This window comes from Hippopotamus amphibius, chromosome 3, assembly GCF_030028045.1.
Source record: "Hippopotamus amphibius kiboko isolate mHipAmp2 chromosome 3, mHipAmp2.hap2, whole genome shotgun sequence".
Classification (NCBI taxonomy): domain Eukaryota; kingdom Metazoa; phylum Chordata; class Mammalia; order Artiodactyla; family Hippopotamidae; genus Hippopotamus; species Hippopotamus amphibius.
The window spans coordinates 120524890-120538753 of record NC_080188.1 but is presented as its reverse complement, the minus strand read 5'-3'; the positions used below and the strand labels follow the sequence as shown (position 1 = coordinate 120538753).

Sequence of the window (13864 nt, the reverse complement as noted above, 5' to 3'; positions counted from 1 at the left end):
AGTCTGGGACACGCAGAGCCATGGTTTAGACACTCTGTGTATTTCTCACTCTTTCCCATCTGCCACAGATCTTCCACTTCACACTCTTTGGACTGTCCCAATGCCTCCCTTCTGACTCAATCAAATTCCCCATTAGAAAGGGGTTTCCCCATCAGATAAGAGGGATTTCTTCAAATTCAGCAATGTCTCCTCTATTTCAGCTCCCCCCACCCCAGGGTGTAGGACCTGACCCTTTTATTTCTTCTCCTCCTCTTCCTCCCATTTTGTCACCCTCTGTCCTACCCAGTTATGTCAGGATCTTTGCAGTCCTTTTTGTTGTCCAAAGTCCTCTGCTAGTGTTCAGCCAATTTTCTGTCGGAATTATTGCATCTTTTGATGTATCACTGATGAATCTGTGGAGAGAGATGCACTCCATGTCCTTCCACTTAGCTGCCATCATTTCCTTCAGAATTTTCCTCAGAATCAATATTTGTAACCCCTTATTATCCCTATGAGTGAGGAGGTGGCAGAGTTGGTGGTGCCATCACCATGTCTTTCATGGTGTAACACATCCTTCTGCTACTTCCTCTGGGGCTTCCCCTCACCAGCTCCAGTCCCGTGATGCTGGAGGAAACTATCAATCACATTGGAGGGGGACAAGTAACCAAGTAAAGCAAATCATAATACTCCATGCCCCCAGGCAGGATGGTTCATCTAGGGCTGGACACATGATCTGAGGTGGATCCATCAGAGCCCTCCCTGACGACCTAATATTTTCTGAGCTTCTTTCCTTAGGGATTAGACCCCTTGGAGATGTACATGTATAAGCCTGAGGGAAGAAAGCTGTCAGCCTAAAAGAATCAAAGATGAGACAAGGGAAAGAGCGAGGGGGAGAAAGAGTGAGCTGATGGCTTCTGATTTGTGTCCATTCACTGAGGTGTGTGGGTCTGCTCTGGTTTCTTTGTCCCGGATTCCCACTATCCTTCCAATATGTCTCTCTTTCCTGAAGCCAGTTGGAGTTGGCCACTCTCACTAGTGGTTCAGATGAGGTTCTAGATCCTGCCTGATTATGAAGCCACTCCCTGACCCAAAGAGAGGCCCCCATTCATATTAGCAGCCTTGGGAATGGAATCCTTTATTCTTTTCTGAGAATAGGGCTTTGCAGATCACCAAACACAGTCCACCACCATCCCTGGGTGGGAGTGCCGTATGTGTGGGTGAGTTGTGTTTGGAGTGGGTCTGATTGATTCTGGAAGCAGCCTCAACATTTACACTGCAGGAGCCAGGCCAATCCTGTTGTTTCCCCGATCATAAACTGAGAAGTACAGCCTCAGGAAGACATGACCCAGGACCCAGGTCTCAGGCTTATTTGGCTTCTGTGTGTGCTCTAGAAAGTTGCTGAGGCAGCGGCCCTGAGGACTCTGGGGAGACAGAAATACACCCCTGTCAACCTGAGTCCTTATCTGCTACCCCCCCTTATTATCCAGAGATAGCAGCTTCTGAGTTGTGTGTCCCTTCTTTAGTAAGCATCAAGTGGCTCTCTTAGAAGCTGAGGAAGGGGGGATGCCCTTCCATGAACACCAATGGCCAAGACATGTAGTTGCCCTGAAGGAGGTGGATGGGGGAGGCAAGGATGGAGTTTGGGATTAGCAAATACAAGCTAGTATACAGAGGATGGATAAACAACAAGCTCCTCCTGTATAGCACAGGGAACTATATTCAATATCCCATGACAAACTGTAATGGAAAAGAATAGGAAAAAGAAAAAGAATATATATATATGTGTGTGTGTATGTGTGTGTATATATATGTATATACATATATATACACCTGAGTCATTTTGCTGTACAACAGAGAGTAACTTAACGTAAATCAACTGTATTTCAATACAATCTAAGACCGAAAAAAAAAAATTGCTCCTAGTTCCCCTGTTTCTTTCCTTCTGACCCATGCTCACTGTTTCCTCCTCAGAGAATGCCTTTTCTTCTCCCTCTTCCCCACAACCTCTTCTTTAAGACTGTTCTCTGTCTCTCTAGGAAGGCATCCTGTACCCATGCTCACCTGCCCTGGTCACTCCAGGCTGGGTTGGGTGACTTACTCTGCTGCTCTACTTGTCTGTAGCCCTCATCACCCCAATGGTTTCCCTTGCAACAGCCCGGGAGTTGCATGTGCATGGAGTCCAGTGTAGATTTGTCCCAACTAAAGCAGGCCTCCTCATGCATCCATCAGGCTGGGGAATTCAAATTACTGAAATTCCCTGTCTTCCTCAAAGCCTTCTTTGAGCCCATCAGCCTCCTCTGAAGTCCCACAGGGAGCTGACATGAAGCCTCAACCCTGTGCCAGGGCTCTGCAGTCACTGTGCACCCTTTACTCATGTGAGCATCCAACCTCCCCACAGAGGGGTCTGGAAGCCCAACTTACAGAAGGTGAACTAGGCCTTAGCAAGCAGAAGTTGCAGCTGAGGACTAGGAGAATGATGTAATTGATCATCCACAGGACACTTTTGAGAAGTGAAGGAAGACTGATAATCATTATAGTGGGACAACACACTGAGAATGTCCCCCGCCAGCTCCACTTGTCACAGCACCAATTTCAGGGATTGCTTGAGCTGACTTTCTGTGTTCATCCATCTGAGGGTTCTGGTGGAAATGAAGCTCCTTGAGGACAGAGGCTCTTAGAGTTCCCCTCTCCATGTACCTAACAATCTGCAGCCATGGGATGGTGCCTCCATTTATTCTAAAATGATGGATGTCCCAGACTGCCCTCTACTCTCAAGTGGTTAGTGTTATGGGAGGTACTGCACCAGCCACAGGGGCTCAGCAGCATCTGCAGGGGTATGGCTCGGCCTTCAGAGGGTACCCTCTTCCTAGCAGAAGTCCAAGGGTTCTTGCCAGTCCCAGATATGAGAACCTGCCCCCAGGGTTGTCCCCTCACCTTCCAGATGTAGGCTTGAGCGGGCACTGGGTAGTCAGTGCCGTTGATGTTGAGAGTGAAGGTAGGCAGTTGCATGACAGAGCTACATGGAACCTTGTACTGTTAGAGAAAGAGGAGAGAGGTTGGCCCAGCTGATCCCTGGTGTGTGGAGAGTCCCAGAATGACCCTGATGCATGTCCTTTCACCTCTCGATCCGAAGGTGTGGCATTGATGAGACTGTGGATGGCGGTGATCAGTCTAGTTGGGCCACGCAGCAATGGAGTCCCAGTATCCAGAATGGCCTGGCAGCCATTGAAACAACCAATAACCATTCCATCCATGGTGATGCTGAGAGACAATGGGACAAAGTGGTCACCAGGATCACTCTGAATTCTCCCACCAATACTGAATCCCCTCCCTGACTTTCTCCAGAACAGCCATTCATCTCCTGCCCTGACTCTGTTTTCCCTTGCTTTGGTTATGTAACTTTCTTTGACTTCCTTTCAGTTCTTGAATGCATCAGGCTTTTTTGTGCCTCAGGGCCTCAGCATGTGCTGGTCATCCTTCCTAGAAGACCCCCAACCCCTTTGCCTAGCTAGTTTCTCCTCCTCTTCCATGTTCCATCTTAAATGTCACATTTTCAGGGAAGTTTTCCCCAGACTAGAACAGGCTCCTGTTTTGGTCACCCTGTCTAGTGTCTACATCATTTGTAGCATGTACCAAAGTGGTAATTCATTATGTATGTGACACATTTCATGTACATATGCCTTAGAAGTTATAAGGGCAGGTTGTATCCACAGTGCCTCCCTCAAGTGCCCAGCACACAGTGGATGCTCAGTGTCTGTTTCTGGAGTGAATGAATGAATGAATGAGGGAGGGAGGGAGGGAAGGAATAAATGAATGAGGAGTAACTAGGGACATGTTTCTAGTATCTGAACAATAATGTGTCAACTCACACAGTGAAAATGGACATTCTCTGGGGCAAAAGATGCTCATAGTGTTGAAGAAGGAGACACAGGCTGCCCTGGGAAAGGTTTTTTCCAAGCACTGCCCTCTCACCAGGCTCAGACACTGAGACTACAGGCCAGGCAATGCCCAAGCTAACCCAGGGGTCCTCCGAAGGACACGTAAGCTTCAGTATGAGCGTATCACACAGAATTGCATCAATTATTTCCCCTTGTTCTCAGGCCATTCCTGGATACTGGCTTCCTGATTCTTTCTGTCACAGCCCCTGCCCCACTGTGTGCCTGGGATGAGGTTGTGGGTGTCATTGGGTAGGAGGAGTGTCTCTCTGTATGAGTTGTTTTCAGGTCTCAAGAATTCTGTCAACCTCTCCCCATTGCTGGTAAGCTTTTCTGTAAGACCAGTTTTCCAGGTTTGTGCAGGACTTTCCCTGTTTTTAAACTAGTAGTTTTGTGTAACATGAACTCTCTCAGTCCCGTGTAACCCTGGACAGCTGGTCACCTATGACAACCCTGATTTTGCTGGCAAATATCTCCCTAATCCTCTTTTCCTTGAACTTTAGGGTCCTCAAACCATGCCACCTGTCTCAAAGCGCAGTGGATGCAGACCTCTCTGGGTTGCACATACCTCTCAGGACCCTGTTCAGGACCCTGGTCATGGCCCTGAATGGGAGACCTGAAATGATTATGAGCCAATGGGTCATGAATGTATCTGTGTGTTTATGTGTGTATCTGTATGTGTATCTCTGTGTGTTTGCATGCCTGTGTGTCTCTGTTTGTGTCTGTGTGTGACTCTGTGTGTGTTTGGGTGTGTGTCTGTGTTCATGTGCATGTTTATAGATGTGACAATGTGTGAGTTTATATGTGTCTCTCTGTGTGTTTATATGTGTGACTTTGTGGGTGGAGCCCATGTGTCTATGTGTGACTGTGTGTCTATGCATGCATTTGTGTGTGTCTGCATGTGTCTGTGTGTACGTGTGGAAGTTACACTTGGGGTGGCCCTCATAGGGAGAGGCTTACCAGTTCATGGTTATCTGCCAGTAGTTGGTTTGGGACACCGGTATCCACTTGAGCTCTCCTCTATGGTAGCTGTGGTCCACCCCTCCAAACATCACCACACTGCCATTCTTCTTCCTACTGAGGAGAGAAGGAAGAGGGAGGGCTCCTTGTCAGAGAATAACAGCATGCACTATCTGAGGGCTGTGCTTATCCACCCATCAGAGGCACTAATATGGTCCCCATTTTACAGATGTGGATATTGAGACACAGAGGGATCGATTACCAAACTAAGGCTGGTTACCAACTAATGAATGGCAAAGAGAGGTTGGAAGCCAGGCATCCTGAGCAGGCTCCAACAACTCACCCTTCTGAAGAGAGCCTGGTCCTCTCCAGCAATCTGAGTGCTCAGAGGACACTGTGCTGGAGGGATCTGGCCTCCCCTTTTTGTAGTCTGCCATTTTTCAGAAAAGCTGAGGCTGGAAGTCATTAAGGGTATGGGTTCAGGCTCACTCAGGTTTGGCTTCAAGGGCCTTGACCTGTCAGGGCCGCATGCATTTGCTATCCCTGTCTTGAAATTCCTAATAGTTTTTGAATAGGAAGTCCCACATTTTCATTTTGCACTGGCTTCTGTCAATTGTGTAGCTTGTCCTGGGCTCCTGGTTACATGTTAGTGAGGAAGTAAACACTCCTGCCACCCCTCTACTTCCTTCCATATCAAATTCATTAGTAAATCCTGTTGCCTTTTCCTCCAGCCTGTATCCTGACACCTTCCATTGCTCTCCCTGTTCCATCTACACTCATGGACCAAGCTGCTGCTCTTGAGATCATGAGCATGGTTGTGTTCCAATAAAACTTCATTTAGAGAAACCAGTGATGCGGCAAGATATGGCCCTGGGGACATAGTTATTCCTGGTTAGGCAGTCTTTCAGGAAACCTCTGGATCAGGTAGTAACTAAATTTTCATTCAACTGAGAGCATCTTACAGCTGATTGAGAGAGAGTGCTTGTCCAGCTCAGACTTACTTGCTCAGGTAGAAAGCAAATACAGGATGAGAAATGATGCCTCGATTCTTCAGGTTGTCAAAGATGGGGGTGGTCCCTTGATGGGCGAGGCTGGGGTAGCCCAGGCCCAGGATGCCATCATAGAGTACATGATCCATCCCAATCTGATGCTTGCTCAGGCCAAATGCCTGGTCCAGGTTGATAAGGTTCCCAATCTGTGGGAGAGGAGAGGGTTCCCACATAAACGTTTGAAATGTGGGGCTGGGACTGGGCTGGGGTGGAGATGCCATGAGCACTGCAGAGAGCACCTGAGGACTGGCTGTGCCCCTGGGTTCACCTCACATGGTTAATCCAAGATGGAACAGGAATTCCAGCTCCATTTGTGCAGGTCTGTGGATTTTAGCAACACCTCCCCTCCTTCACACACCATCTGAATTGAGTCCAATTGGCCTCATGGATTCTGTACAGGTGGGGAAACTGAGATTCAGGACAGGAACAAATTGTTCCCACTTGAAGACAAAATGAGTGGAGAGCAGGGTAGTCTTGTCTTTGGCATCACTATGATCAGATGACAGAAATGGACTGAATTCATTGCAATGCATTGTGGATTCTGCACCTGCCCAGGAACACAGAAACCCATTATACAAAGTTGCTGCCAGAGATTTTATGAAAACTCTGCCTGGGAAACTTACATTTTGGAATGTGAATGCCTTAGAGAGAGAGAGAGAGAGAGAGAGAGAGAGAGAGAGATGGAGAGAAGAGAGACAGAGAGAGAGAGAGACAGAGAGAGAGAGACAGAGAGAGAGAGACAGAGAGAGAGAGAGAGAGTACTCAGACCCTTTGGTGGAGGCAGGCCATAGATTTTATTGGACTCTTAAAAGCCCTCTAGACTGAGAACCCTTTTATCAGGCCACTCTCACGTCTGTGGTCCCCTGCTTTCCCTGCTCAAATGCCTGAAGTCCTCGGCTGCCCCCAGGAGCCCAACATCAGCTTTTTTCTTTCCAAATATTCCACACTTGTATGGATCCTGACTGGCCAGCTGAGCTCCACCGCTTACCAGATGCCTGAACCTTACAAGGCTCTGGCTCTGTGCATCTCAGTTCCCTCCTCTGTATAATGGAGCTAATCATAGTACTTGCTGTGTGGGGTCGTTGCAGGATTAAACATGTTATTACCATGAAATTGCCGAGCAAAGTGTGAGAACAGAAAAGTGGGTGCCTTTTTCCCCTCTCTCCCTGCTCGGAGAAAAATGAACCTTGAGCTGCTCATGGGCAATTGAGCTGCAAATCCACACCCCAAGCCACTCTCAGAGTTAGCTATTCTGGGAATTTGTGTGTCAGCAGGGTTGCTGTCTCCCCAGGGACAAGTTTTGCAAATTAGGGGCCAACCCCTAGGGGCCATTGGGGAAAGACAGGTCCTCCCAGTTGGTCCTGCATGTGTTTTGGAAGCAGTGGTCACTCCCAGGGCCAGTCCTGACTCAGCTTCTGGTTTCCAGTTACCCGAACGGTGTCATAGCCAAGAGATCCAAGAATCCTCCCAGAGGTGTATTTGAGATTGAAGGTCTGGCATGTGGGTTGGAACGTGGTGGACAAGCGAGGGTTGAAGAGCTTTTTTGTACCTGCAGACACAAGAGATGTGTGTCCCACAAGTGCCAAGGAAGGGTGGATGGGAGAATGAGTATATACGATGGTTGGGGGCGTGGGCCTGGGGCTTATACTCACGGCAGGAGGGACTGACACAGTAGATGGAAGGCACCCACAAGTCAGCTGAGCCTGTGTCAAAGACGACCCTGAACTCCTGAGGGGGTGTTCCAACGGTGATGTTTCCCAAGTAGACCATCTATGGGGGCCGGGGAGGGGTGGTTAAGGTAGACCTGGCTGCCCTAGCCACCCTCGAATCCCAGAGTGCATCTCCTCCAGGTGCCCCATGTCTCTTGAAATCACTTTCCAACCACCCTACTTCACAGCTTCTGCTCAGATCTGTGCCTTCATTTGATTTTTTTTTCCATGTGAGATCTTACTTCCCCAGAGCAGGGATCCAACCTGCTGCAGTGCAGTATCAGCACAGATTTTTAACCACTGGACCTCTAGGGAAGTCCCTGTACCTTCATTTGAGAAGCTCTCCAGTCTCCCCTGCAAGGCCCAGCCTGAGTGTTTCCTTCTGCATGTGGCCCTCATAGGTCACCCCAGGCCACTTCCTCTAAGCTCAGAGTATGTCTTATCAACAACCACACAGTTGGCCCTTCTATTGGGCATGCATTTACTCTTTGCTTATCCCTTAGGCTGGCCTATGAATTCTTGAAGAAGAGATGAGACATTTTTTTAGAAATCAATCACAATAACCAGAGTGTTAGATTTTTATCACGTCACAGATCATAGGGCTCAGTAACTTTTATCTGATGTCCTTTTTGGATCTGGAGAGGCCGACCTTTCTCTGCCTGGGGTTTTGAACTCAATGTGCAGTTGGAATTATCATTTGATCAGACGTGGTTCACCTTTCTCCTGTACCTCTGTGGTTGACTTAGTTCAGAAAGAACAATCTCCTTCACACTAATGACATATCTTTGGCAAAGAAATGGATGTTTACCTGTCCCATGGTCATTGTTGGGCCCAGTCACCACAGCCCAAGAGCTGAGGATGAGAGTGCCTTCTCCCCTGGGAATGGGGTCCCTATTCCCCAGTGTTTCTGCTTCCTGCAGGAGCCCCAGACCCAACATCCAGCCTGGTCACTCCAGATGAACCCCAGTGCTAGGCCAGAACACCAGGCAGTGCTGTGGAGCAATATCCTTCCAACACACTCACATCCAGGAAATTCCTCAGGGGATGAAGTAAAAATTTAGGGTCATCAGTGGCATTCTGGGGCTGGTCATCAGTGTTCTCCTCCAAGAAATCTGTTAGAAGTTTTTCCTCCCTGAGTGTAACTTGCAAGGTCTTGATCTTCATTAGAGGGATTCTTTCACCATGCATTGAGAAAAGGAAACAAAAGGGCAGCAATGATGTCTCTATGTTATTGTGTGACTATCGTACCTTGCATTGTAATTGTGCTGTGTATTTTCCCAGCATTTTTATGAGTGTCATGTTATTATCAGGACACCATGCAAAGAGCAGTGCAAAGACCTCAGTTTGAATACATGTTCCATCTGTAATCTTGAGTTAAGTCAAATGAGCACTTGGAGTTTCAGTTTCCCCATTGGTAAAGAGATGGAATATAATGACCCCCATCCCCCATATAGGATGTTGTGTATTAAGTGAGATGATGGATATAATGTACCTGACATGTAGGAAGTCTCAACAATGACAGCTATTACCATTGCTATTGCCATCCCACTATATCTTTTTTAAAGTAGCTCTGGAAGGAGGAAGATGTGGGATCATTAACTTTTTTTTACAGGAGATGAAATTGAAATGCTGGTGGTTTTTGACTTGGCTGTGTCACCCTGCTTGTTAGAGGTAAAACCCTTTAGAAGTAGCCTTCCTGATCTTTTTCCAGAGCTCAAACAGAAGAGAGGGGTGAGAGAGGAAGCCATGAGTTGTGGTATAAATAAGGAAATGAAATGAAATAAATAAATAAATAAATAAATAAATAAATAAATAAATAAATAAAAAAAAAACAATGAAGAGGCTAGAGATGCAAGTAAGAGTCAAAAGAGGAAGAAAAAACTCAGAGATTTCTGAAGGTACAGAGACAGCCAAAGAGATGGAGAAATAAAGAGAGAGCTACAGAGATGAAGAACAGACACATTCACATAGAAAGAGAGAGAGAGCAGAGAGAAGACCTAAAAGCAACTACAGCAGAAGTGCTCTTCCATAGGACCACACTTACAGTTGCAGGTGTTGTGCACTGAACAATTCAAAGGAGTGCCAGTCTCACAGAGGTCATGATGTGACTGCACCCCCATGGTTGTGCTACCCTGCAGGCCAACCCCAAGACCCTTACTGCCCTCGGTGCCCATGGTAAGGTACTCATCAATCAGAAAGAGTTGATCTTTAAGCCTGTCAGGGAATGATTACATTTCCTTCTAACTCTAATGGGTCTAAGAATCAGAGGACAAGAAAAACCACATAAAGGAGATGATACCATTTTCATTCCCCGTACTTACATGACTAAGCACTCTGAGAAGGCCACAAGCCCGAGGATTTCAAGCCACTTCATGTTTCTTTCTGAGCTGTAATTACTCAGGAAAGAATGTGCAGTGGTGACCAAGAGCTCCTAGTTATATATGTTCTGACCTGCCATAATTGTCCCCTTTTGACCACCAATGGATCTGAAAAGAAAAATGAACCCTTCGATAAAATCTTTACCTGCATTAGTGTCCTATGTGTGTGCACATAGAAAATTCTAAGAGTAAAGAGTTTTCTCCTGTAATCTCTTCCTTGGGCCTTTGCTGCAAAACCAAACTGAACTGCATGGACTAACTAAAAGTGGGGAGACTCATGCCAACTTGAAGATAAGACAGGGGTAGTAATGTGATAAAAGTAAATGCTAGGGGTCATGCTTGACATTTGTGATCTCATGTGGTCTCCCTCGCAAATTCGTGAGATGTGCATTGCTGTCCTCAGTTTGACAGGATATTGTTGGAAGGAAAAGTGTTCCAATTGCAAAGTGACGACTTGAGGGGTAGCCCAGTGGCATAAAAGTGATTGGCTTTAGGTAGTGAGACAGATGGCACAGATCAGGGGCACTTATGATGCCAATTAAAAGTGTGCATCAAAAATCTAGGCTAGAGTAGTATTACAGTTGCAGAATTTCACTATGCGAAGAAATGTGATGCATGCATCCACAGGATATTTCCTATCATCTGACAAACATAAGCTGAGCACCTGTTGTGCTGGGGTCTGGGGTAGATGCTGGAAAATCAAAGTCAAGTAAGATACAGGTGGTCCTTGCCTTCAGAGAGATAACAGTGTAGGACAGTTCTCACAAATTCATGGTCCAGGAGGCAGGAAAATGAAAGTAAGGGCTGTGTGGGCACCATGGGCATGGGTTAGGCAGCATATGCCCTATGAGTGGGGGTAGCTTAGCACCAAACAGCTCCTGCCTTGCTGAAAAGCAGCCTGGATGGCCAAGTTTTCAAGATAAGTCAGAAGTCTGCATATTTATGTAAAATCCCCTAATTTTAAATGTTAGCATGTATTTTTTTTTCTTCCTCACAAAAAGTAATGTGAGCCAAACTTGAAACAACGGTGTGCTGGAGTCAGCCTACAGGCTGTGCAGGTTTTTTTTTTTTTTTTTTTTTTTCTGCCCTAGAGTGGGAGTAGAGAGGGGACAGAACGTGTTCAGTTCATGTTTGTTGAATGAATAAAGACTGAATGCAACTTCAGCATGTTAATTTCTCTTCTATTTGTGAAGAAAAATCACCAGGGTCATATAAACCAATGAATGGAATAATGTCCACTTGCTGAGCATCTGATATAACTCCCCAATAGGTCCCATGCCTTGAAATATTTTGCCTACTAAACAAAATATAGAAAGAAATAATTATTCAGTGTAATCTCTCAAAAGAGATAGAAAAACCACTCAGAGCTCCTGCTCAGCCTGAGCTGAAAAACTACCTCTTAAAGTGTCATTCCAGCCAGTGTAAAGACGATGGAATTTTATGGCTCCTTCCAGGTTTCCCAGGGACTGGGTGCTCCTGTGTGTGATCTATCCAGGCCTGTCCCTTGGGTGGAACAATGGGAATCTGGTGTGATCACCAGGTAGGTGATAGATGGGGTGCTGCATCTTCCTACTCATTTTTTCACATTGTTAGGTTTGTTTTTAGTGGTCCAATCCCTATGGCAGGGATTTGACAGCACCTAGCAAATGACACATACAAAACCCATTTAGCTCAGCCATTCTAATTCTAGGGATTTATCCCAAAGATACACTGGCAAAACTACCAAAAGACATATGCACAAGGTATTCACTGTACCATTGTTTGTAAAACCCAATGATTAGAAACATATCAGAAGTGCCCCATCCACTGGGAAGATTTGAATAATGCATAGGGCAACTGAACAATTGGGGATAATGGGGCTGGAGGGAGTCATGGAATGCCTGAGATATTCTGGTTATACTGTTTAGTTTTGAAAATAGAAGGACCAGAAAGTTGCTTATAGTTTGTGGCTTTTCAATAAACATATATGTCTATTTTCAATAAGAAAGAGTGGAACAATTAACCAAAAGCTGATGTTTTTAATTTATGGGGGAGGAACAGTGAGGGAAGTGAGATATTTCTTGTTTTATATTTTGACTTTGGAACCATGTAAATGTGTTATGGAATCAAAAAATAAATAAATAAATAAATAAATTTGTCAAATTTGAGAACTAAGACAAATGAGCCTAATTCTATCAAGTTGGTGATAGAGCCTCACAGAATAAAAGAAAACTTAAGAGGCTTTAAATTGCAGAGTTTTGACTACATTCAGAGTGGGATATCTGCTAAGAACAAAGACAAACAAACAAACAAAACACCCTCCCTCAAAAACAAAACCAACACAAAAAGCCAAAGAAATCTGAAACTACATCCAACAACTAATTTTTGGTGATATTGCTGCTGTTGTTTTCAAAGTATCATAAATATGTGCATATAAGTTAAAGAAAGTAATTAACCCTCATGTTGTTATGAAGCAGCACTTTCAGAGGAAGAGACAAAAGAGATTTAAGTGTTTTATAGTTTTATTTTTATTGTTTTATATTTTGTTTATTGCTTAAGTAAATCCCTGTGGTCTTAAAACTTCAATTGGAGGTATAAGTTATACCAATGAAGTTTTTTTTTCCTTTTTTTTTTTTTTAAAGAAAATGTGTACTTCTTGGCTCTGACCACTGAAAAGCTGAGAAAGAATAACTTGATAACATGACTATCCTGATGCCTAGCTTCTGGCCTCTAAATACCATTTCCCACCAGAGGATCCAGAAATTCTTGATGAGATGACTGATTTCAGGGTAGGGTTAAGAAATGCACAAAATAAGCTTGAGAATCTTGAAGGACCAGAAAGGGTAGGGCCTTCAAAGACTCCAGGGCCCAGACAAAAAGTTTAGGAATCCATATGAAGAGGCCAAAGTGGGACAATTTTGAAACAGGAGAGAAGGGGGCAGGACACATCCTTTGAAAGAATGGCATAGCCTGAGGACATGACATAAAATGAGGAGAACCAAAATGGATCAAAGATGGCAGACAAGTTGACTTCCAGTAGACCTTGAGCCTCAGTAACACAAGCTTAAGTCTCAAAAAGTGGGCTATTGCCCAACTCCTACAAATCTCTGCCCCTTCCTGAAGTAGCTGGAATACTCCTTCCACTCATTAGCCTATGAAAGTACCCACCCCTATAAAAACTGACAACCCCTTACCCTGGTGTCTTTCTCACCTTCTGAGATGACCCACAGTCTGTCTGTGAAGTGTGTTTTTGTCAAAATAAATCTACTTACTACCTATCAGTTTCTGTTTCACTGAATTCTTTCTGTGATGAGACATCAAGAACCTGATCTTCCTTAAGTTTTGAAACCAGGTGTGTGATGTCAGTTGTACAACTTTGGGTTTTGGCTCAGTTTGAGCCCCAGCTACAAGAGCTCAAGCCCAGTCAGGGTTTTGGCTAGGCTTGTGAACTGGCATGTGGATTCAAGTTCCAATCTGAGGTGTACAGTTGTAGCTGGCAACCACAAAATGACAGTGATAAGGTAAGAAAATGGTGAGAGTTAGGTCTTGGTCCTAAAAAGGCCTGTGGCACTGATTTCAGAGAGGCAGCAGTGAGCAGTGGGGTGAAATGAGATCTTAATTCCCTGCATAGGAACTGAAAATGGGCAGCCTGCATGAAAATCTGTAGTCCTAGCCACCAGACAAGCTAGGCTAGAGGTTAGAAGCTATTTTCCCCTGGCTCTTGCACCCAGTGAAAAATGTATTTTTCAGATAAGCTAAAAGTGTACAAAGTTTATTATTAGAGACATAGCATAACAACAAATGGAGAGCACACAGATAAATAATTTGTTAAGACAGAAGCAAGGCAGAAATGCACACCTGGAGAGAAAGGGTGT

General features: G+C 45.2%; 1 protein-coding gene across 1 annotated transcript; it reads right to left on the bottom strand.

The window, feature by feature from the left end:
• Positions 1 to 1247: 1247 nt before the first annotated feature.
• LOC130848997 (pregnancy-associated glycoprotein 2-like) lies at positions 1248 to 10006 on the bottom strand. The gene is made up of 9 exons (XM_057727504.1): positions 9954 to 10006; positions 8656 to 8806; positions 7576 to 7693; positions 7354 to 7472; positions 5876 to 6069; positions 4875 to 4991; positions 3099 to 3240; positions 2914 to 3012; positions 1248 to 1400 (listed from the first exon to the last, which is right to left on the bottom strand). Exons 1-9 carry the CDS (start codon positions 10004 to 10006, stop codon positions 1248 to 1250), a joined length of 1146 nt encoding a protein of 381 aa, XP_057583487.1.
• Between the last annotated feature and the right edge of the window lie 3858 nt (positions 10007 to 13864).